A 26,698-nucleotide genomic window follows, 5' to 3' on the forward strand; every position below is an offset into this window, starting at 1 on the left:
AAATACAGAACTAACTCTCCATTTATTAAAACGATTCTTATTACCTTCAATATTGTATTATAGTGCTATGAAGGTCTTTCACATCTTTCACAAATTTATTTCTAATTAATCCATAGATTTTTTTCAGACTTCGGTTTTAAATGGGATTATGCTAGTTTCCATATGTTCACTCTTTATATGTAAACCTACATCTCTGTCCCTATACCAATCTCACACCCTATGTAACACATCAGTATTCTAATGTAGGGTGACACGGAAGTAGTGAGTGTGACACGCTTGTTTCCGTTCCAGTCAGAGGCAGGGTTCCCTATCAAAGTGAAGGAATACCACACCGTTAAAACTCGGCTGAGAAACATGCTGCTCACTTTGGTCAAGTACTCCTTCCTGCATCTATTAAGATGAATATAGGATTTTTTCTTTATTTTATAATTTGGTTAAACTAACCATGAATTACTGGAATACACTCTTAGAGAAATCATACTGATACTTAGTGTCTACAAGCTCTTCCAAAGTCTTGTGTTCCTAGCTTCTTCCTGGGCTCCTCCCTTCCACCCCAGCCCGTCAGACAGCCCGTCAGACAGTTCTCAGGGTTAGCAGTCTTCTGTGCATGCTGAAGATGGGGAAGCTAAATGCTTGGCTGTCACTCAGACAAGAAGGTAGAACTAGGGTACAAGTGCAATGGGAACTACATGGAAGTGTGGTTCACTGGCTGCTACTTTAATGTTCTCCGAGGTAACATGCCCAGTTCCAAACCACGTGGAGGCATCCCTGCTCTTTCTCTCCTCTCTGGATTTCCAACTCCTTTCTAATGATTTTTTAAATTGATGTATTTATTTTCAGTTTGGGGACTGAATATAGGGCCTCATGCTCACTAAGCTAATTAGAGCTTTTCTATCATCAGCCATTCCAACATCTTTTAAAAATTGTTTTACTTTATAAACCCTCTGGCTCAAGAAGTCAGAATTGGGCTGGAGAGATGGCTCAGCAGCTAAAGGCTAGGTTCACAACTGAAAATATAAGTCAGAATTGCCCCCATTTTTCTGTTTCTACCCTTACTTCCCATCATTAATAACTACATAGTAAGTTTGGGTCTCAAAAATTTCCTGCCCTCTAAATGGGCTTCCAAAATACATGGCTATTTAATTTTTCATGTTACATATTGCACAGAAATGCTATGATTTTGCATATGAACATCCTGGGTACTGGTAGTAGATGCTCAGGTAAAAATAAGCAACTTAACAGGTGTATTCTCTGATGGGAGTCTTCTGTTGATCCCAAGGAACCTTCTAATCAAAGGTGAGAGACCTACTTCTCCTTACTCAGAGTCCTGGGAAGTAGGACATTTAATCTCATAAGGCTGAGTCATACCATTATCAATTCTGGTGCTTCAAATCTCTAAGTGGTATCTCCTCTGCTACCATCTGTGCTGTTAGGAGTCTTTTCCCCTGAAGGTAGCCAATATGTCATTCTCTCTTCCTTCTCCCAAATTAACTTTATCAACTCTGGATTAACAAACCCCAGGCAACACTGCTTATGGTAAAAATGACTCCTGCCTGATATGCCACATATGGATGGTAGGACTCAGAATGTGCATCTGGTAGAAGACTGAAGCTTTGTGTGTCTCTGGGTGTGGAGAAGAACTGGCCTTGCACTGTCAGTGGACTTTGTAAGGAATACTTACCAAACCACTGAAGAAGACACTGGTTCCTGGGCAGCACAAGGGATCAGGCAAACAACAACAATAACAAAACCTGCTGCTAACTACATGCATCTTGCCTCTTTGCACCCAGTTGTCACTGGTTGGTAGAAGACAAAGAATGGAATGAAATGATTTACTGTTTCCTATAGAATATCCTTTTAAGTAAATCCATGCTAAGTTTGGTCTATTTAGGCCACGTGAATCTGAATGTCTAAATACATGATGATGATCTTTTCAACAAGCTTATCAGGGGTCTTTATGATTTTTGAGTTCCCCCAATACTGTTTCATATAAAATGCTTTAGCTGGCCTTGACTTTGTTGAGGTTTATTAAATAGGATCTTGTCATTTATATAGGCACTTTTTTTTCCTTCTTGTTTTGTATTTATTTACAAACTTAACATGGAAGCTGGGGTGATAGATGGCTTTCCTAACATGATAAAGAACTGGAATTTAATCCCTAGACATCATAAAAATAATTAAACAAACAACAACAACAAATAAGTAGACAGACAAAAAAAAAAAAAACAAATAAGACAGATTTAAATAAAAAATCCTCAAGGTGAATTCCAAAGATGGGCATATTGCCAACTCCTGCTTCCAACACAGTGAAGCTGCTCTACAGATGCAAACCCTGACTGTTTCAAGGCTGGATATAATTTCCAGTGCTGACTAACTTTTCATCAAAAAGCTCTGTCTCCCTGCCAAGGTCTGCTACTCATGCTACATTTCAGGAATTTTTCTATTGTAGTTAAAAATTCTCCAGTCCATCCACTGACATCGCATTTCTACAGAATGGATTGTCACCTACAGTTCCAATAAAGGAACACTGCATTTCTACAGAATGCACTATCACTACAGTTCCAATAAAGGTTCTCATTTGAGAGCTAGTTCCAAAATGTTTCCAGCAAGGAGAGCCTGCCTCAAGAGAACAGAGCAACAATTTTTTGATCAGTCCGAAGATAGATGCTATGGATTAACCCTCTGTAGAAGACACATTTTGTCAATTACCAGAAAATGATGCAAAGGCTCCCTTCTCTAAGCCATTTCCAACTTTACAAAAAGAGTGCTCCTCTCAAAGAAGAGACTGGGTAGAATCTCTCCACGTACTAAGGTAAAAATCCAAAAAGTAACAGACGTTCTCAACAGCCAAGGGAAAAGGCCATCATACCTGAAGCAGAATTAATAACAGTAGGAGAAGCCAGGGGAAGTCCTTTCCCTACGGCAATGATAACCAACAGAACAGGAGCAAGGCAGCAGTTCAAAGGACTTCTGCTGTGGCCTCAGCTCCACAACCTGGGACCCTGGTCAACTAAGACCAGAAGGCACAAGACTATCCACTGAAACCAGACAAACAAAATATTGTGAGACTGGGGAAAAAAAAATCTTGAATCATATCTGAACAGAAGTCAGAAAGCTGAAAGTTGGTTCCTCGGGAACTGGGAACCAACTTTCACAGAATCTGAGTAGTGTGCACAACACTGGTAAGAGCTACACAAGATGATAGGGCTTAATACACGTCTTTCAATAATAACTAAGAATATTAATGGTCTTGATCTCTAGTGAAAAGACACTGATGAGCAGACTAGATTTTAAAAATAGGATCCAAGAAACTCACTTTGCTTTCAAAGAAATATACTATCTCAGAGAGGGAGGATGGGAAAGGGTATTCCAGCTACTGGAAATATGAAACATTCCAGTATAGCTAACCTAATAAATATCTGCCTAGAAATTATCTAATATCTAGACATTAGATAATATCTACAAAATAGACCTCAAACCAAATCTGGAGTGATAAAAAGTCACTTTATACTGGAATAATCCATAAAGAAGACATTATAATACATCAATTTTCATAAAACAATATAAGATACAAAGTTACAGATTAACCCTAACACTGCAATGTTGGGTGATTTCAAATCCCACTCCCACTGAGACAGGTCATTGATTTACTGCTATCACAGACCAAATGGACTTAACAGGTTTCTACAGAACATTCCACCCAAATATTGCAGTATTCTGCATTCTTCTCAGCAGCTCTAAACTTCCTCTAAAATAGATGATGTTAGGACAAAAGCAAATCTTAACAAATATAAATGAAAGCAGTCTTTTGTATTCTATCTGATCACAATGAAATAAAGCTAGAAATCAACAGCCAGAAAAGCTACAGAAAACACAAACCAATGGAAATTGAACAACACATTACTGAATGATAAATGGTTAACTGAAGAAATTAAAAAGAAAATTACAAAAATTCTTAAACTGAATGAAAATAAAGACAAAACATACCAAAACCTGTGGGATATAATGAAAGAGAGGAGTGCACAGTTCTCAAAGCCCAAATTAAAAGGGAGAGAAATCTCAAATAAATAATTAATGATGCACTTAAATCTCCAAGAAGACAAGAACAAGCCAAACCCAAGAGCAGCCGATGAAAGGAAGTAACAGGAACAAGGCAGAAGGTCGGTGAGACGTATAACAAGTGAAGGTGCTTGCCGCCAACACGGTGTGTATGAGGACTGGCCCGTGCGATTCCTCTGACACACACAAACAAATTCATTTGAGAAGAAGAAGATGGCAGAAGTTAATGAACAGAAGTGTGGAAAACAATACAATTGATGAAAGAAAAATTGGCTCAGGAAGACTACCAAATTCATTTTATGAAATTACATCAAAATCAGAGGGAAAAAACAACGAACAAAGAAAATTACAGACCAATCTCCATGATGGACAGAGACACAAATCTATCATAATATTTAAAAACTAAATTCAAGAATACATCAAAATGATCATCATGATCAAGGTAATTTCATTCCAGAGACTTGGGGGTGTTTATGACATATACAAATCAACATATGTAACATATTACATCAACAGACTCAAGGACACAAATGACACGATTATTTCAATAGATGCAGAAAAGGCCTTAGGCAAATTCAACATTACTTCATGACAAAAACTATGAAAAACCAGGAACAGAGGGAACATATCTCAATACAATAAAGGACACATACACCATGACAAACCTAGAGCCAACATTATGCTAAAAGGAGGAAAACTAAACATTTTCACTAAAATTAGGAACAAGACAAGGGTGTGCACTCTATCTATTCCTACTCAGGAAGCTTGAAGTCTACCTAGAGCTATAAGACAAGAGAAAGAAATAAAAGGGGTACAAACAGGAAAGGAAGCTTCTAGAAGTATATCTGCAGATGACATGAGTACGTAGATAGTGATCCTACAGAGTCCACCAGCAAACTTCTAGAGCAGATAAACATTTTCTGAAAAGTGCTAAGACATGAAATTAACATTAAAAATAAAAATTTTAAAAGTGACTTGTTTTGTATGTACCGGTGTTTTGCCTACGTGCAGGGAACCATGTGTGTGCCTGATGCCAATGGAAGCCAGAGGAAAGAGTTCGATCCCGGGGACTGGAGTCACAGGTGGTCGTGAGCCACCACGCAGGTGCTGAGAATCGAAACCGGCTCCTCTATAAAAGCAGTCAATGCTCCTAACCACTAACCTATCTCTCCAATACCCAAAAATAACATACAAAAATCAGTGGCCCTCCTATATTCCAGTAATAAAAGTATTAAGAAAGAAACCAGGGAAGCAAACCCATTCACAACCTTTAAAAAAAAAAAAAAAAAAAAAAAGAAAAGCCTTGGAATGAACCTAACCAAGAATGAGAAAGACCCTTTACAACCAAAATCTAAAACACTGAAGAAGAAAATTGAGGATGATACCAGAATACAGAATGGTCTCCTATGCTCATGCCTGGAAAAATTAGTATTGTGAAATATGATTGTTCCCACCAAAAGCAATGATTCACTGTAATATTTACCAAAATTCTACAACCATTCTTTCATAGAAATCTTACAATTTCTATGGGAGACAAGAGAGATTGCTCAGTAGAGTAGCTGCTAGCAAGCCCAATAACCCGAGTTCATCACTGGGACCAACATAGGAGGAGTGAAGAGAAAACCAACTTCCACAACTTTTCCTCGGACCTCCACAAGCATGCTGTGGAAAGTGCACATGGACACACCCATACACATACACTAAATAGTGAAAAATTAATATGTAAGCATAAAAGCCTTTGATAGTCAAAACAATTCTGAACAATAACACCAGAAGTATAACATACCAGATTTTCAAATTATTTTAAAAAATTTTTATTTCAAAATTTATTATTACAGAGCCATGATGATGGTGGTGGTGGTGGTGGTGGTGGTGGTGGTGGTGGTGGTGGTGGTGGTGGTGGTATTGGTGGTATTGGTGGTGGTGGTGGTGGTGGTGGTGGTGGTGGTGGTGGTGGTGGTGGTGGTATTGGTGGTGGTGGTGGTGGTGGTGGTATTGGTGGTGGTGGTATTGGTGGTGGTATTGGTGGTGGTGGTGGTGGTGGTGGTGGTATTGGTGGTGGTGGTGGTGGTGGTGGTGGTGGTGGTGGTATTGGTGGTGGTGGTATTGGTGGTGGTGGTGGTATTGGTGGTGGTGGTGGTGGTGGTGGTGGTGGTGGTGGTGGTGGTATTGGTGGTGGTGGTGGTGGTGGTGGTGGTGGTGGTGGTATTGGTGGTGGTGGTATTGGTGGTGGTGGTGGTATTGGTGGTGGTGGTGGTATTGGTGGTGGTGGTGGTGGAATTGGTGGTGGTGGTGGTGGTATTGGTGGTATTGGTGGTGGTGGTGGTATTGGTGGTATTGGTGGTGGTGGTGGTATTGGTGGTGGTGGTGGTGGTGGTGGTATTGGTGGTGGTGGTGGTGGTGGTGGTATTGGTGGTGGTGGTGGTGGTGGTGGTGGTATGGCACTGGCACAGAAGCAGATGTGAAGATCAATAGAATATAATTAAGATCCAGATATAAACCCAAATATGTATAGCTACCTGGTTTTTAACAAAGATGCTGAAAACCACACCAGAGAAAAACAGCCTCTTCAGTCCTATATGGTGTTGGGAAAAGGAAATATCCACATGCAGAAGAATGGAACTAGATGCCTGTCTCTCACCCATTACAAAACAACTCCCAACAGATCAAAGGCCTAAATGTAAGGTCTGACACTCAGAAGCTATTAGAGAAAACAATCCAAGATCTAGTTAAAGTGAGGATTTTCAGAATCGGACTTCACTTGCTCAGAGAATAAAGCCAACAACTGACAAATGAAACCTTATAAAATTCAAAAGCTTTCTGTACAGCAAAGCAAAGTCACTCAAGTGAAATGGCAACCTACAGGATCTTCACCAGCTACACATCTGACAGGATTCATGACTAGAATATAGTCTGCAAAAAGAAGTAAACACGAACCAGTCAACCCAGTGGAAAAATGGACTCTATCGGCAGAGTCCTCAAAAGACGAGATCCAAATGGCTAGTGAGCACTTTTGAAAAGTTTCTAGGGAAATGCAAACTAAAACTACATCCAACCCCAGAGAGAACGACTATCATCAAGAAAACAATGATAACAAATGCTGGTGAGGATGTGGAGGAGGACAACCCTTCCTGCTGGTGGGAGTGTAAACTGGCAACCACTGTGGAAGAGCTAAAGTAGAGCGACCACATGACAACCGCTACACCACTCCTGGACCAGCGACCAAAGGATGTCACTGCAGCAACACTTGCTCACACTTGCTGCTCTATTCAACAGCTAGGACATGCAATCTGTCAACTGATGAACAGATAATAACGGTTTAGTACATATTCATGATAGAAATTCATCAGGTTGTAAAGCATCCCCCAATCACTATCTAATTGGAATTAAGTTCCACTCCATGAGCTAGAACCCATGCCTGACACTACCTTGGTGGTCAAGAACCTGAGAGAAGATAGGCCACGGACTTAGAGGCAAACCAAATACTATTCTTTTGCTAAAGGAACATAGCAATAAAATGACTCCTACCACCATTATGCCATACTCATAGATCAGTGTCTTGCTTAGCCATTATCAGAGAAACTTCCTCCTGCGGCAGGTGGGAGCAAATACAGAGATCCACAACTAGAATGTGCTACTTGTACTAGACAATTTTCAAATTACTATACAAAAATGCTTAAATTTCAAAATATTCTCGGGGCTGGATAGATGGCTCAGCAGTTAAGGGGACAAGGTCTCTCTCTCTAATGAGAGACCTTGGAACACTCAGTCCTAAATGGGATGTCTCCATCAAATTCCTCCTCTCAGGGCTCAGAGAACTCTGCAGAAGAGGTGGGGAGGAGGATTGAAAGAGCTGGGGGATGGAAACATCAAGGAAGCAAGGCCTTATGGACCCGACAGGACTGATGCACACGAACTCAGGGACAGTGGTGGCACCGTGTGCACAGGGCCTACTCAAGTCTCAGCCAGATGGGGTCCAAGCGCTGAGAGGGGAAAGAGACGTAAGCCCACCCTCACCCAGAAGCTAGCGCTAATCGATAACTGCTCACGAAGGAACAATCAGTTTTCTCCAATGGAGTCTCACTGGGATACAAACCACATTCAAGGGCAGGCCCCATGCCGGCCATAGAGAGCCAACACAAACCAAACTCAAGGGTAGTTTTGGAGATTGTATCTCACAATGCTCTGTGTGAGCTCCACCCTCCCCACTACAGATCTTTTGCTTATACATTACGGTTTCCGATTTTGTCTTTATGGGGTTGCTGGGTGCAAATGTGTGCCTCGGCATCTGTATGTGTTTCTTATGCTTGTTCCTTGGCTCTTGCCCCCTCCACGTCTGTCTTGTCTATTTTGATTTGTTTTTATCTTATTTTATTTTTTATAATTACTATTTTACATACTTGTTTATATTCTGATGAGAGAAGAACAGGTGTGGATTTGGGTGGAGGGGGATGTAAGGAGGGTGGAGGAGTTGGAGTATAAAACAACTGTAATCAGACTATACTATATTGGGGAAAAGAATTTATTTTCAATAAAAATAAAGGATTGTGCTCATGCTGCCATCATTAGAAAATGCAATTGTATGCCAGCATTTATTATCTGAGGGAAAAACAGACACTACTGAAATAAAATATAATAGCCCAAAGGAGATACAGGGAAGGAACTGATAAAGAAAACTATATAGCATTTCTTATAAGAGGAGCGATAACATATTCTGTTTTAATTTTAATATTAGTAAGGATCCACAGGTTCATTCATTTATCTGTTTGGTTTATTCATTTTAAAGTCTATTATTCTAAAATGAAAACAGGACATACAATATTCAAATTACTCTAGCAAAAAAAAATGTTTACATTAAAAGAAAATTGTCAGGGGCTGAAGAGATACCTCAGCAGTTAAGAGTGCTGGCTGCTCTTGAAGAGGACAGGGGTTCGATTCCCAGCACCCACACAGCAACTCACAACCATCTCTAATTTCTAGTTCCAGGGACTCAGACACCCTTTTCTGGCCTCCATCAAACCAGGCATGCATGTGGTGCACAGACATATATGTAGGCAAAACACCCATCACATAAAATAACGTAAAAAATCAGAATGGCAAATTGTAGGGAAATAGAGGGAAAAATAATAAGAAAAGATCTCAAATACATATATATATTTATATGAAAGTATACACACATACATATATGTTTATATATACGCCAACAGAAGTGAAATTAAGTCAGCTATTGGGAGAGTAAACTTTTTAAATTCTGTGTGTGTGTTCACTTGGGTATGTGAGTAGGCAGGTGGGTACATGTACAAGTGTGGTGTAAGTGTGAATGGGGCCCAAAGCCAAAGTTAGGTATCTTTCTCAATTCTCTCACTGAACCGGAGCCCGCTGATTTTGCAAGGTCACTGGGCCCCGCAGACCCTCCTCTCCATCCCTCCTGCACTGGGATTGCAGATCTCTGCTTCTGGGGGCTGAACTCTGGTCGTTATGCTATGTGGCAGGCATTTTATGACTAAGTCACGGCCACAGCCCTGCAAATAGTTATTAAAAAGCAAACATTATGGGACTATATTAACCAAATGATACCTAGTAGAGATGTACTTAAAGTAACAGAGATGAGCTAAAAATAAAATACATGTGACAAGCAAATGAAACACAGTTTACAAATATCAACATTGGACAAGATTTCAAGGCAAGAAGTATAAAATGGAGCAAAGTAATGTTGATTATGATAAGGTCATAAAACCATGGTTTTTTTGTTTTTGGACCAAATACTTTAGAACTTAACTCCTCTATACAAAAGGATAAGACTATAAATAGGTTAATTTTTGGAAAATTAACAAAAAATACATCATCTGTTTAAAATACAAAGAAAAAACTTCAGTAAGGTTGTTTGAAAACTGAAACCAAAGGGACACTGAATCTTATTTGATTGACCAGAAGTAAACAAGGTAGAAATATACACACAAAGCACATGTAAAACATACTGTCTTAAATACATTTGAGTTAAAAAAGAAATGAAAACTTAAGTCCCAAACTAGACAGTCAGCTTTAGTTCAATGTCAGTGAAGCCAACCTGTAATCTTTGCTGCCTTCTCCTCTTGGTTCACTCGGTTCTCATCCTCATCTTCATTGTCTTCTTCAAAATCATCTAAGTTGCCAATGTCAGCCTGCTTCATACTCATCAGACTAGCCAAGCTCTGCATATCTTCATCCCTATATCAAATAGTCAAATATAGTAGACAGCTTATTAAGTGACATTATTCAAAAAATACTTAGAAAATAGATGTTTACTATGCCTAATCTGAAAATCTTAAATCGAAAACACTCCCAAATCTAAAACCCTGTGAAATCCAAGCTTTTGTACACTAAGGTGCCACACATGGAAAACCTCAGACTCAACAGATGAGAGGTTGCAGTCAAGGTCCAGGTGCACTAAGAACACCGTATAAAGCTACTTTAGGCTGATATATAAAGTGCGTGAAAGTTAAATGACTTAGACTTGGGTCCCCTCCCTATGATATCCTTATGTGTATGCAAACACCCCAAAATCTGGGGAAAAAAGGAAATCTGAAAACTTCCAGAGCTAAGCACTTTGGGTAATGGATACAAAATACACAATATTAACATACTCTTTCTTTCTATAAAATATAAGTACACCTTTCATGCTGTGTAAGAATATATTTAAATGCAAGAATTTTCAAATTTTTATAAATTTCTAAATGGCATGTTTAATTACTACAGAGCAAACAAGACTAACTTCTAACTGGTTAAGACTTTAGAAGGTACTTAAACTGGCACCCAGCAGAAGACAAAGTTTCTGCAGAGAATTCAAACATGTTTTCTTGAGCATTAAGTCTAGAAACAAAACCTTGGGCAGTCCACAAATGAGATAAATCTCAACTTTAAAATAAAACTTGAGATGGATTGAGATGGCCCAGAGATTAAGAGCACTGGCTGCCCTTCCAGACAAAACTGGGTTCACTTCCCAGCACCAACATGGACGCTCACTACTGACTGAAACTCCAGTTCTAAAGGGTCCAACACCCTCTTCTGGTCTTTGCAGTTATCAGGCATGTCTGTGGTGTACAGACATATACACACACACAAAAAAAAATAATAATAAAATAAATTAAAAAAATAAAACACTAGCCGGGTGGTGGCGGCGGCGGCGGCGGCGGCGGCGGCGGCGGCGGCGCACGCCTTTAATCCCAGCACTCGGGAGGCAGAGCCAGGAGGATCTCTGTGAGTTTGAGGCCAGCCTGGGCTACCAAGTGAGTTCCAGGAAAAGGCGCAAAGCTACACAGAGAAACCCTGTCTTGAAAAACTAAATAATAAATAAATAAATAAATAAATAAATAAATAAATAAATAAATAATAAATAAATAAATAAATAAATAAATAAATAAATAAATAAATAAATAAATAAATAAATAAATAAATAAATAAAACACTTAAACTTCCAACAGGAATTCTTAATTGAAAACATGAACCATTTTGGATCTGCAGGCCGGAGAGAATCAAAATGGCAAATCCAGCAAACCATGTATAAGTTCTCCATGGAGCCACAGGCCCTAAAAGGAACTACTGCAACCCAAAACAAGCCATCTAAAGCAAAGTCTAGTCTTTTTAAGAAGCACGGTGAGCCGGGAGGTGGTGGTGCATGCCTTTAATTCCAGCACTCGGGAGGCAGAGCCAGGCGAATCTCTGTGAGTTCGAGGCCAGCCTGGTCTACAGGGCGAGATCCAGGACAGGCAGGGTTACACAGAGAAAACCTGTCTGGAATAAAACAAAACAAAAAAAAGAAACACGAGATGAAATCCTCAGCTAATTATTAGTTAAACACCATATATTTGATAAAATACGAACTTTTATCTCAAAAATATTTAAAAATATAAATTTATGAAAATTTATATTAAATATCTTGAGGCAAATTACTTATGTTTTCTTGATCTGTTATTTTTACCTTAAATCTCACTGAACACATTTTTATGTTATACAACATATTAAATTTCAATTTTGTATATGTCCTCTAAATTCAGACAGAAAAATTAAATTAAAATATTGTCATTTTAGAATCTTTATTAATTTTATTTTTGAAATATGGTATAACTTTGCAAACTAAGCCACATATAGAAATTCTTCACATTTTATTTCATGTAGGCTAAGTTTACAAAATTTCTTCACTCTTTTTAAACAAATTTCATGATAGTTTACATTAACAATAAAAGTTTTATTACTTCATATGAGTGCCTTCCAAATTCTCAGTTATCAGTAATAAATTAAAAGGAAAGGGAGTTCTCAAAAACTTCCTCTTCCTATTAACTTGAGACTCTCGATCTAAATGAACTTTTTCTTACCCAGACTGCTATGGACGGAACCAGCACATCTACTGCTCTGTCCGCGGAAGAATGCCACCCTCAAATGTTTGCTCTCTCATCTTCCTCTGTTCCTTTCCTTTCATTTGGCTCACACTTCAGGGTAAGAGTTTTATTTTTTAAGTGTTTACAGTCGAGAGGAAAGACTCAGCTGCTTCCATTCTCAAGCACCTCACTAAACACACTCGCTTGGAACACAGCTTCCCTCAGCTTATGATGGCATCAACCAGGTCATTGGCTGCCTTGGAGATGAGTGCCAAACATCTCACTTTGGGTGATACACAGAAACCAGCCTTATCAGTCAAGCAGACATGACCAATTATAGTAACCACACTCTACTGGGCTAAATATGTGCAGAACTGTGCTTCAGACTGGACCGTCTTCTCCCTTATCTTTAATGGGAAATTCTCGACATAGCATTTCCATTTACTCTGTCCCTTCATCTTCTACTCCAAGTACAGACTACTGCACTGTATGCATCACATGTACTTGTTCTTGCCTCGATTATCTGCAATAAGTGTTTATTCAGCACTTAAGAAGTGATTTTTGGTTTGGTTTTTTGAAAAAGGTATTGTGTTGGTTACTTGATACGAACCCAAAGTCACTTAGGAAAAGGGAACCTCAATTGAGAAATTAATCGCCTCCATCAGATTGGCCAGTAGGCTTGTCTGTGGAACATTTTCTTGATGGATGATTTATTTGGAAGGGGCCAGCCCACTGTGGGTGGTGCTACCCCTAGGCAGGTGGGCCTGGTGCATAAGAAAGTAAGCTGAGAAGGGCAAGAGCCAACCCAATAAGCTCTACTCCTCCACAGCTTCTGCTTCAGCGCCTGCCTTGAGGTCATGCCTGGCTTCACTGGCACGACGTACTATGGGAAGTTCACCTTACTGCCGTTCTAGTAAGACAAACGCTGTGGTGTTTAGAAACACAGGATGAGTGAAGTCACTTATTGATGATAGAAACTCACGTTGCTTTTCCTTCCCGGAGGAAGATACAAGATAATGAAAACTGGAGAGTGGCAGACACAACTTTTTTAGATAAAGGCTTGAATTTTAACTTGACATCGGTTTGAGTCGGCATAGGGCTTGCATATTGTTTCATATTAATGTTGCTAGTAGCAAGAGCTTTCCTTCGACCAGAAGGGGATTCCTGGAAGAGAAAAAATAATTATGTAGTTGAGAATTATTTTATAGCCAATAAAAATTTTAAGAACTTTCTTCACTAAAGAATTCTTACAATACAATAATAAAATTCTGATGAGCTTTTATTACAGCTTTTATAACTAAGTAAAGTACATAAAAATAAATAAAGCAGGAAGAGATGACCCAGACGAAAATACTCATACTAGAGGAAAACACGGAATAAAAACTAGTAAAGAGCACACACAGGGGCTCATACCTGCAGCCTCAGCACTAGTGTGGGTAGAGGCAAGAGGATCTTTAGTTCACAGCTAGCCCCAACTCTATGAGAGTGTGCCTCAAGGAAAGTAAGAAAGGCTCCTCCAGGGTAGTGTGAGAAAACATCTGTCCCAGGCTGGCCCAGAAAGTAGTCATTAACTGCCTCCCCCATTAAATTAATGTAACGTGATGGTATTTTCCTGTCAAACCTATAATTTTTTTCTAAGACATTTTATGATCATTCTAGTCTTTTCCTTAAGATCACATAAGTTAGCAAAGAAACTGTTTTTTTCAGATCTCAGGCCCAGGGCAGCACTGCTGACTGATCACAGCATATCTAAAAAGTTCTTTAAAACAGCTAGTGTTCATTCATCAGAACCATACAGCAAGAAGCCTGTTTGCTATCAAAAGTGTTTAATATTCCATTAACAATTCACTGTGATTCACAACTGCTTTTTATACAGTAGGGCTTAGGAGACTGATGAGAAGAGGACAGTAAATGATTAGGCATTAGCCATGTGTAGGACATCATGTAAATTCTGTAGACATATAACACATAAGATAATCTTTCATTGTGTTCTACTGGCAAGAGGAAATTCAGATGCAAGACACTTTGTGATAATGTAAACCAGAGGTCAGATACTGCCCACTATTTTTTGAGGTTAACCTTGGAATTGAAAGCAACATTAAAGCTTAACATCCAAGCCTCATCATCTTGATAAGTCAAGAAACCTCAGCCTTGGTAATATTCCCTATAAAATAAGGAGTTACTAAACAGACATTCAATTACTCAATTTTCCAACCAAGGCAGGAAATTTTATCATTAACACCTTTATTACTGTTCAATAAATCCTGATCCATCCTATAAGAGGTAAATTTGCCTAAAGTAAGGCTATTGTACTTGAATCAAAGCATTACAAGACTTTTTTTTAAAAAAATCTAACATTTCTGCCTTACAAAAAGGTAAAATACAATGTCACCTCCCTAAAGAATACCTATTTTAAAATGTGGTCTTATCTGTCAGATTATGCACAGCAATATTACACAGAACTATTAGTGCATGCAGATACCTTATGAATGAATTTCAAAAATGCATCAACCACTTGAGAAGAAGTTAAGCCCTCTCAGAAGAAATACTTAAGAATATGCAAATACCCTCAACTGAATCAAGTTGAACAGATGTGACTATCCCTAACAATACAAGTGTTCTTTCCCTGGTTGCTACTGTCAATCAAAGGATAAGATTAAGGTCCAAGGTTTTGACAATGTGCAAAATGAAAAAGTACAGTCGGGAATATCAATTTATTACACTGATATGAACAATAATCTCTTTTTGTACCTGTAGAATAGCTAACAACTTCTACGTATAATACAGAATGTAAAGCCTCAGGTTGAAAAGCATGACATACAAACTGTCACTGTATTACTCTCAGCGATTGTTCTGTTTCACAAAATTATGACATTGATCCTTAATATAACAATTTAATTTCATAATAAACTATAAAATTAACATAACTTAAGACTGCATAATTTTGAAAGCTTTGTTTGAAGACACTCCTTTTAAGCTATAGAGTTTTTAGTGATTAACAGTCTATAAATTTTATTATTTTATCTTTAGAGCAAAGGTTATATAGAGAAACTTTTCTGCTTAAGTATTTGGTATTGTGCACCTCTGAAGCAATAGGTAATACAACATACTAAGTTCTAAACACAATCTGTCACACTACTTAAGCAAAAGCTTTTGAATAGTGTTCATTAAAAAAAAATAAAACTAACAGAACCTATACAAAACAAATTCACACAGCTCTGGACCCCATTTCTTCACATCCTAACTAGCAGACCTACAACTAGGTCCAGGAATCAGCTGATTTTTAGCAAGTTCCACACCACCATTCTCTCCTCTTGCCACCTCTTTACTCCTTTCCTCCCTCTGGCTCGCATTCCCACCCCACCCCACTATGACTCCCACCCTCTAGTTAGGTGATCATGACCTAGTCTGTCTAAAATCACATTTTCAGATCCCCTGAGGAAGCTCCCATAAAATTACCATTAAATTCTCATTCTCTCTTTCATAACTTTTCTCATTGCTATAGAAAGTCTATATAGTTCCATTTCTAAGAAATGCAACTTATTATAGTTGGAAATCAGAAAAATTTGAGATAGAATGTGGCAATAGACTTATTTCTATAGCTAGGTTTCAGTTTTACCTTCTCATATTGATGAATATTTTAAAGAGCTAAACACCAGCGAGTATTGCTAAGAACCATCTTTTGTGCTGCTGGGGAGAGTTTCAGCTGGCACAGCTGCTTGGGAAACAACTCTGCATTGCGTTCTAAAGTTGAATTCATGCACATATTATGACTGAGCAACTCCCATCTTAGAGACTGAGTCCTAGAAAAATCCTCACAACAAAAACGACAGATCAGAAGCCAGTCTCTTTATGTTACATGGCAAATGAAAGAGTCTGAAAAACCAAGAGTTAATTATCCCAGAGACAGAGGGGCAGACAGAACACAAACTGCAAAGAGGAGGACTGGACACCTAAAAACTGCCATGGAAAAGCAAGAGAAAGGTAATGCCTTGGAAAGGAGGAGGCACCATGTGGCTTGGCAGCAGGCCGAGCGGAAATCCACCCAAAAGTGGTTTGTTTTCTCTTCTCTGAGTGGTACTGGCACCTGAGCTCTCAAGTGAGGACTGTTTACTAATATCTTTAAATAAAACTGGAGAGGTACCCACACAGCATAGGTGTAAATTGCAACACAGAAATACAAGAAACATGAAAAGACAAGGCATCAGGACTGCTCCAAGAGTCATAATTCCCCAATCACAAAATCCAAAGACACTGAAATGAGTAAAATGCCAGATGGAGAATTCAAAAATTTACTTGTAAAAATGGTCAGTGAATTCAAAGATGACAGAAATAAGCAGATAAATTGAAGAAAGCAATTCAGGATGTAAGATAATACACAACACACAAGAAAAGGCAAGGAAATTGAATTTGGGGGAAGGAAGATAGATGGTGACAGAAGCACTGGAAATGAAAAACTCAACAAATTAAAATGAAAAACAGAGTCAAAAGTATCATCAGTAGATTTGACCAAGCAGGGGGGTTTCAAAATGGACAAGATCAAGGAAATACAGTCAGACATTAATATAAAAAAAATATGAGCATGACCACAACTTTTAAAAAACTCTATGACATAACTAAAGAACAAACCTAAGAATCCGTAGAGTAGAAGAGAGAGCGGAGAGAAAAACTGAAAGCACAGAACTATTCGATGAATTAGAGCAGAAAAGGGAAGGGAAAGAAATGGATAGCCAAACAAGAGGCATTTAAAACCCCAATAGACAGGACCAGAGAGCTTCCCATGACACATTATATTTAAGATGCCAAAACTATGAAACCAAAAAAAAAAAAAATAATAGAAGCTATAAGAGAAAAATGACAACTCACACCACAATGACATCAGACCTCTCAAGAGAAATTCCAAAAGCTGAGAAAGAATAGAGTGTTTTAAACCCTAAAGCTAAGGGCCATTAACTAAGCCCTATATATAACTATACAGAATTATCTTTTAAAATTAACAGAGAAAGATATTCCAAAGAAGCACCAACTAAAGAAAGTCATGATCATCAAGCTAGCATTGCAGAAAATACTTGAAGGAATCCTAAACACAGAGGCTTCTATTACATAAGACCAGGGAAGAATAAACTCATGAGAGGAGTAGATAAAAAAAATATGAACTAGGAAGTAACCCAATCTTGTCTAACTCATAAAATCAGCAAATAATCTGAATAGGGGAGAAAGAAAACAAAAACAAAACAAAACCAATAAAATTATATGAATGTGCAATCTCCAATAGTAATTTTCAATTGAAGGAGCCTTAACTCTCCAACTAAATGACAAACACTAGCTGATTCTATTTAAAACAAAACAGAAAAAAAATCCTCTCCAAGAAGCACACCTTACTGGCAAAGACACATAATAAAGTGTGAAAAGATGAAATCAATATACTTAAGGAAAAGGAAGCCAAAATTAAACCAGCATCAATATTCTGCTACATGATAAAGCAGACTTCATGACAGATGACATAAAGAGACCCCAGCATACTAATAAAGAGAACAATCTATCAAGAGGATATGGCCATTCTAAATACATACACACCAAATGCTGGGGCTCTCAGTTCTTAAAACAGACACAGGTGAAAGGAGACATATGGGTTTTGTGGGTGACTTCAATACCCCACTTTTGTTTTCTGGTAGGTCATGCAGATTTACAAAACAAGTTTTAGGAGTTGATGAGATGTGAGTCTGAGGTCCTGAGTCCAATCCCTAGAACTCAGGTGAAAAGCCTAGCACAGTGGGACATGCTGTCCTCCCAGTGTGTGTGTGTGGGGGGGGGGATATGCAGAGACAGGAGGACCCCTGGGGCTCAGTGGCCATCCAACCCAGCTAAACTGATGAGTTCCAAGTTCAGTAAGAGGCCCTGTCTCAAAATACAAGGTGGACGGTGATTGAGGAGGATGCTTGATATTGACCTCTGGTCTCTACATATACATACATGTACCACCACACAAAACCAACAACCAATATGCAACACAGAAAAAAATGTATTTAACAGACATCTACAGGATAACTAACAAGAGAGGAATAATTTCTCCAAAATATACCATGTTTAAGGCATAAAGCAAGTCTTTTGTATTTTATCAGATCATAATAGCATCAACAGCAAAAGAAACCACAGGAACTATACAAATAATGAGAGATTGACTGCTCACTTTTGAATGACTAGTAAGGCACTGAAGAGATCAGGGAAGAATTATTAAAATTTCTACAACCAAATGAAAAGCAGAATTTACTGGCACCTTTGGACTACTGCTGCTATTTTACAATTAAAATATATCTTACAACAAAAAACTATGAGCAAATAAGTAACTTGCCAACACATCTCAAGGTCTTAGAAAAACAAGACAAACAGTAGTAGATGGAAAGAAAGAAGAAAAACTGATGCAGGACTTTGATTAAACTAATGACAAAAGAATTTTTTTAATTATAAAATAGATCATATACATTAAAGAATAAAACAAGAACTCAATAAATAAAAAGAAATAATTTACACTTACTATCTAACTTAAGAAACAGAACATATTACCAAGTAGCTTAAAAGCTGCATATCCTCTCTCCAATTATATTCCTCCCATTCTTTCCTCCAGGGCAACCAGTACCCAGAATTTTAGATCCCTGCCCTCACCTTCTCAAAATCTATTACTGACTATATATACACCCTAAAGTACATGTATATTGATTATAAAATATGGTACATACATACAAAGTAATATATTTAATATTTACTTTTATGTGTGTGTGTGGGGGGGGGGTACGTGTGCGCGCGCACAGATGCCCATGGAAGCCAAAAGAAGGCATTGGATCCTTTGGAACTGGAGTTACAGGTGGTTGGGAGCCACCCAACATGAGCTAGGAACCCAAGCAGGTCCTCAAGAAAAGCAATCATTGCTCTCAACTGCCCAGGCCTCTCTCCAGCCCCTGCCTATTCTGGAGAGTTTTACAAAGTTACAGTCAGTTACTCTGACCCACCTCCTCAATGTCTGCTGCCAGAACTTTCTCATCATCCCGGAACACAGAAACTCAACTTACTAAACCAGCTCCATCTGCCCCTCCTCCTGGCATCTAACAACGTATATTCTTCTTTCTGTCTCTATATCTCTTCCTGTACCTCACTTAGCATAATGTCCAAATTCTATGGAAAATCCAGTTAAGATTTTCAATGAAACTGCATTAAATCTACAGATCAATGTGGGTAAGTTGACATTCTCACAATACTGAGTCTCATTACTCTAAATTAAAACATTATTCTCTATGTACCTATTTAAATCTTTAAAAGTCTCAATGTTTTATCATTTTATAGAGATTATACATATTTTTCTATATTTAATGGAACTCTGTTGTTAGTAAAAAAAATCACACACTAACACTTGTGAATAAACAATTTCTAGCATACAGAAAAGATAATGAAATCTGCAACTAGGTGTTGCATCTATGAAATCCTCATTTTAAATATTCTATTCATTTTATAGAATATATTTCCTTTTGGGTTTCTATCTTATCCTAACTTCTTAAACTTAGTTATTTATTTCATTTTCCAATCTTTGATTTTTTTCTTTCTTTTTTCTTCATGGTAGTTAGAACCCTCAGGGTGACACTGTACACTCAATCAATGAAGGGACCACTCATGCATCACTCTCGACCTTGAAAAGGAGAGCTTTTGGCCTTCAATCTGTATTCTGTTGAATGTAGTTTTCCTCTTTTTAGCACTACTGTTTGTAAAATGAAGTTTCCCTTAAGTTACTAGCTTACTTTGAGGTTTTACTTTTGTGCATACAAATGAGTGCAATTTTATTTATTAGACACTTCCATCTTTCAAAATAACTTTCTATAACCTTTTCTATGTTAATCTCTACAAATGTGTAAGTTTATATGTTTGTTCACTCAATATTATCTGTGCCTGTCCTTTTGTTCCTAAATAACTCTTGCCAGAAGCCATTTCATTACCCTTCCAAACCAACAACTCCTTAGCTTTGTTGACCCTTTCTAATGAATATTCATTTTCTATCTCATTGGTTCTACTCATTTTTAACATGTTCATCTTACACAGGCTAGTGATTGACATGTTCCAGGCCAGTTAGAAACCTTGTCTCAGAAAACAAAGTGGATGATGACTGAGGAACACATCTGAAGTTGATCCTCAGCCTCTACCCACGCATGTGCATCCATACACACACGGATATCTATCTAAGAGAGATAGTGAAGCAGCAACTCTCTCATATGTTATCTGAAATACTTTTGTTACTCTGGTTAAATATATTCTAATTTTCATCCAAGGTTCTTTGACTCAAGATGTTTAGAAACTTTTCCAATCCAAATGGGGCTTTCCTATTTACCCTTTAAAACTGATTGCTAGTTAATTGCACCACATCACAGAATGTGATTTAATTATAATCCTTCAAAATGTATTGAATCAATTTTTATGGACAAACCCATGATCAACTTACATACATGTTCCACGGTTTCTTACACAGTACCTAACTGGTATTCCCCACAACTGCTAACTGACAACAGGATCGCTTTCATGTAAACTCACCTGCCTCACTCAACTGTTTATGTCCTATGTGATAAGGACAAGTAAAACCACAGACATTCAGATATGAGGTCTGGGAGATTTTCTAATGCATACAAACCAAGAACTAAAGTGAAAGGAGTGGGAACCTGCTCAGAATGCAGGCAAATGCCAGCAGACTGTAATAGAGCCAACGCCTCCTCCTGGGCACACACAAGCACTCAAACAAGTTTTGGTCATTTCTCTTAACTGAATTAATGCAACTTTGAACTGATCTTGCTGCCCCTACCTTTATTACAATTATTCCCAACACAGGACATTAAAAGTCACATCCCAGCACTCCTTCACCCAAGTAACATGGAAGCGCCGTAGTTGGACTGGTAAGTTCTCCATGATCAGGCTCTGCCCCCGACTCTTCTTTTCTGTAACAGCCACTCTCCCTTGCTTGGGTCCACCACCCTGGCCCTTCCCTGTTTCTCCACACCTCAGTTAGGGCCTCACACTTGCTACTTCCCTTACCAGGAACGTTCTTCTCATAAATATCATAGAGCTGGCTCTCCCTTGCCTTTCAGACCTTCCCTCAAACTTGGAGAACTATGCCAAAGCACTTTGTGGAAGGAAGGGAACTACCTAAAATAAGGAAAATCCACGACTGAACACCGGAACACACAAACTGCTCTCAAACCAGGAGTCACAGGCCTCGCTCTGGGCTCCTGCCTCTCCGTCTGACCTTTAACCTCCTCTTAGTTTGGGACTGTCTCTTGTCAACAGCATATTGACAGAAAGAAATTAACCCAATCTAATAACCAGCACAGCTCTTTCTGGAGAGTTTAGAGCAATAGCTCTTAAGAAATTTTGTCTCAAGACTCGTTACATGATTCAAGAACTCTCCTGTGTGGGTTACATCTATCGGTATTTATTTTAATAAAAAATGTGAAAATAACAATATTTTATTTTTAAGTGTTTAGCACACTTAAAATATTGTCATGTCACAGGACTGATGTCCATATGAACTCAGAGACAGTGGCAGCATGAACAAGCTCAGCACAGCTTCACCAGACAGGGTCCCAGCAGGTCTGGAGGACGGTGAAGGAGACACAAGCTTCACCCCTAAATGAAGCTTTCTGCCAATTACACGCACGGTAAAGGGAAAACCAGTTTTCTCCAAGGAAGTGCCATGGGAATACCAGCCCAACTCCAAGCAGGCCCCATGCCCAGGAGTAGTTGGCCAATACAAAATGAACACAATGGCACTTTTGTCAACTTTTCGTTTCCTTTTGCTTTGTTTTGGCAGTTTTTGTTTTATTGATCTTTTTTCTTTGCTTCGATTTTCTTTTTATGAGTTTTTTTTATTGTTGTTTCTGTTTCTTTTTTGGTGAAAAAGAGCAAGAGAGTGAGAGAGAGCATATGCAAGGAGTAGACATAAAGTTGGGTGGGTAGAAAGGTGGGGAGTATCTGAGAGGAGTTGGGGAAAGGGTAATGTAATCAACATATATTGTATGAAAAATTTTTAATTAAAAATTGTGACTAAAATTACAAACTCATGTTAACAAGATTTTAAAAATAAATATACTTTCTATATAAAACAACCTAGTGAGAAAAATGTCTGTTTTGCATTTTTCTATTATTTCTTCAGTCTTTCTCACTCATTAAAATCTCTGTAATATCTAGTTGAAAAGTCAGCTCTCTTGGCATGTCAATCTGTGTGGTGACATGTATCCTTTGAGTTTAACAATGTGAAGAAAACCAAGCCTCTCAGATACATAGTTGAAAAAAACCTAATATTTTAGTGACTTCATATAATTTTGAGTCTTCACACTTGATACCACCCCAAAATTCAAATAGTGGTTTCTTAAAGGTTAATGGTAACACAGAATCTGAAAACAATCAATGAATTAAAAATCCACTGTACTATAATGAACACTAACCATGGTTTTGCAATCTTATACTTTTGTGTTTGGGGAAATGTGGACTCTCAGATATTGAAATACTTCATTATTCTGTATCAAAAATAAATTACATTTTTCTATATTGCCACTTATTCTTATCAAAAAAAAAAAAAACCTTAAGCATTGAGAAACTATAGAACTAAAGGTTGCAGGAAGAAAGTTTTAAAAATTCTATTTTTTCACTGAAAGCTTGAGTTTTATCAGAGACAAAATAAAGTTTTAGTTGTTTACCTGCAAGTATTGAATTTAGTCTGTTCAATTAAAATAAACTGTTGAGGCTAAATAGCCACAATTGTCTGTTAGTAATTTTTTCAAGAACTGTGTTTCAGGAAAAGAGCAGTTATTGGGTCTACAGCTCTATCAGTGGCCCAAGTTCTTTTTCTTGTTATGGTGTCCCTGTGATACAGCACCGGGGCTCCATGTAGATGTCTCCCTTCGTTATACAGCACAGTATTTAGACTCGTGTTGAAATGAATCCTTACTCTGATTCTGGAGTCTCAGCTTTACTCAGGAAAGCAATAATACTAGAGTTCCATCTTATAGAACATTCTAGACCTGTCCTGAATCTCTATACAGAGGTAAAAGGTAAACCTGAATTCAAATAGAAATCCTCTGTGGAAAAGCTGTGAGCAACAGCTATCATCCGGAATGCCTAATCCAGTTATTAGTAACATTTTATGAGTCTACAAAGGTCATTTCAGAACTAGTATTGTAATTTTTTGGTATATTATCCTGTTTTTAGCTATTTTCCAAGGGCCCAGAGAACCTTACACTATTTCCTCTGCCTCTCTGCCAGAAGCAGAATCCTTCATTTGGCTTTTATAAACAACCATCATAATAAATTTTACTTGTCTCACACAGTTATACCTAAGACTAATCAAGATTGTTGGATATTTATTTTATGGAAATTCTCTAGATGCACATTTGTGATCATCAACAAACTACATCATGTTCTTGTTTTGTCCATTTAGATGCCATGCCTTAATATCACCATAAGCATGTACCATCTACCTCATGATAAAATAGTACCTGCAACATCCACATTCTAGAACTGCGATGCCTAGTCCTTGGGTCTACTCACACCCTTGTCCTTGAGAACCACGAAGTTCTAAGCACAACTGAGTTAGGGTACCAGGAAATGACATGCAACTGGAATTCTGAGGAGCATTCTAAGACTAAATTAATGTGTTTTTAAATTTCTAAGTTAGGAAATCTGCTCTCTGTCTCATGATTGCAAGAATTATTTCACAGTGTAAAGAATGAGCACTCAATTACCTGGATAAACACTCACTATTCATTAAAGAAATAAAATTGTTCAACAAGATAATGTAGAATTTGAAGACATGTCAGCAGTTTCTTAATTCAACCTGTCACTCCAATAAAAGAACATCTTACGTTGTACCTATTTAATAGAGAGCTATTTTGGTACTTGACATTCAAATACTACCTAAAAATTTAAGTTGCCGTTCTTTCTGAAACAAAATTATTTGGTAAGAGAGAAAAAATGCCATACTTTACAAAGTTATTGAGAGCTTATTGTGTGTCCAGCATTCTTTTGTTTAGCTCCATGATGATGTTTTAAACTTTCTGCTGAAATGAAAGTTAATCTAGAAGGGCAATAGTTCTGACTTTCAAAACTGTGATGTTGGTCTCTCAGACTGTCACAGCACAGCATTTCTCAGACCATGCTGATCTCTGCTTCACCAGCAGACCAAAAGGAAGCACTACAGAATTTAATTTGGAATTCATGGAGCAATTAAATGCTAAAGTAGACATGCTACAGGGAGCTCTCTCAACCACAAAGACTTAATTAGAAACCATATCAGCTAAAATAACCAACTTAGATGCTCTGGTGGAAGAGACGTTAGTGGCAAAGTGTCAACAGGAAGAATCATCATTTAAAAATCCCGATGAGATGTATACTCATAAACATGACTTAGAAAACTATACTGATTTTAAAATCAAAAGTAGCTTTCCTTTAAAAAAAAAAAAAGTCTAAATAAAAAGCCTCAACCTCTCAAAGGGAAACTCCAGGTATACATAGAATACAAGTTAAAGAATTTAGTCAGAGGTCTAACCAGGTTGTAGGCTGTCCAAACGTGAAGGAAAAAGAGAGACCTAAGTGTCAACTCCACTACAGAACTGCTACTGAACAGTTTATATCTACCTCCTCCCTATGTGACGCTAAGGAAAATACTTGTTTAATCTTATGAAAAGTAAATCAGCAGATTTTAAAATTAAGTCTTCATTAGATTTAAGAGAGAAACACAATCACTTCAAGTATAAAAGAGAATTCGTTCCTGAGGATTCGCGTCTTTCAGGGCCTAGACTGAAAGCATATGCTGACACTGACTCCTAGGTCTCCACGACAGAACATTTCCAAGGTCTATAGCTAGGTGCTCCAGAGCTCCTCACGTCACTGAGTCATAAACATACCACGGTCAAACTGAGCTCAGCTCCAGCCCTTAAGTGGGCCTTCCTTCCCTTTGTTTCTCGCCTCACTGAATCACAGTGTCTTGATCTCAGGCCTCACAAATTAAAGTGGCTCTACCTGCTAAATCTCTCCAGAACTGGACTCCTCCACCTCTGCTGCTCCTTCCTCCACCCAAGCCCCACATCGGACATGTCTTCCTCTAGCTTCATACATAGCTATGTCTCATCTTCAAGGAGTCTAGGAGAGCAATCGTGTTTTAAATAGTATACTTTCTGGATTGCATAAAAATTCACTACGGAAACTGTTAATGTACAAAGTACAAAAAAATTCACACTTATTGCCTAAGCAAAACCATGTCTGTTATGAAGTATTTTCCTTAGTTTTTATAAGTACTATTTGTAGAATTCTATTATATAATTTAACATTATAACTTAATAAACCTATATCTAGATGATATGTATTATTCTGTAATATGGCTACATATAACTATTATTTTACATAAACTCACTTCCAATTTGCTATTCTTAAAAATGATTTTTTTTCAGTACATAAAATGTATATATTTTTATAACCAAAGTATTTGGGACTCTCTTAATGCAGATTTTCAGAAGTGAGTTTTTTTTTTCATTTTATTTATTTATGTTACACATATGGGTGTTTTGTCTGCATGTATGTCTGTACCACATGTGTGCCTGGTGCCAGTTGTAAGCTACCATGTAGGTGCTGGGAATCCTGAATCGTCTGGAAGAACAGTCAGTGTTCTTAACCACGAAGCCATCTCTCAAGATCCAGAAGAGAATTTAAAATATAATAATAATAATAATAATAATAATAATAATAATAATAATAATAGAGGGCTAGGGAGATGGTTCAGTGAAGCACTTTCTGCACAAGTGTGAAGATCTACATGTGAATTCTCAGAATTACATAAATCTGGGCACAGTAGTATGCATCTAGAGTGGTCTGAATATGAATGGCCCCTACAGGTCATAGATTGGAATTCTTGGTCATTAGGGAGTGACTCTCCTTGACAGGGATTAGGAGGCGTGGCCTTGTGGGAGGAAGTGTGCCACTAGGGATGGGCACAAGCCAGGCCCAGAGTCTCTCTCTTCCTGCTGCCTGCCATCTAGATGTAGAACTCTCAACTACCTCTCCAGCATCACTGCTGTCTGCTGCCGCCTCGCTTCCTGCCATGATGACAATGGTCTAAACCTCTGAAGTGCAAGCCAGGCCCGGTTAAATGCTTTCCTTTATAAGAGTTGTCTCATCACGGTAATAGAACACTGACTCAGACAGAAGTTGGTACCAGTATTGGGAGATAGAGGAGAGATAGAAGAATTCCCAGAATTTAGCTA

At 38.0% G+C, this 26,698-nt stretch overlaps 1 protein-coding gene across 50 annotated transcripts in view; it reads right to left on the bottom strand.

Annotated features, from left to right (window-relative positions):
- Ehbp1 (EH domain binding protein 1) overlaps window positions 1-26,698 on the bottom strand; it is a 342,848-nt gene that overhangs the window by 158,426 nt on the left and 157,724 nt on the right. For all 50 annotated transcript variants that reach the window (XM_076546102.1, XM_076546096.1, XM_076546100.1 and 47 more), the window contains 2 exons: window positions 13,396-13,577; window positions 10,127-10,266 (listed from right to left, as the gene is read on the bottom strand). In XM_076546102.1, the coding sequence (XP_076402217.1) occupies window positions 10,127-10,266; window positions 13,396-13,577 (322 nt within the window). The remainder of the gene's footprint in view (window positions 1-10,126; window positions 10,267-13,395; window positions 13,578-26,698) is intronic.

Source organism: Peromyscus maniculatus, chromosome 10, assembly GCF_049852395.1.
Source record: "Peromyscus maniculatus bairdii isolate BWxNUB_F1_BW_parent chromosome 10, HU_Pman_BW_mat_3.1, whole genome shotgun sequence".
Taxonomy (NCBI): Eukaryota; Metazoa; Chordata; class Mammalia; order Rodentia; family Cricetidae; genus Peromyscus; species Peromyscus maniculatus.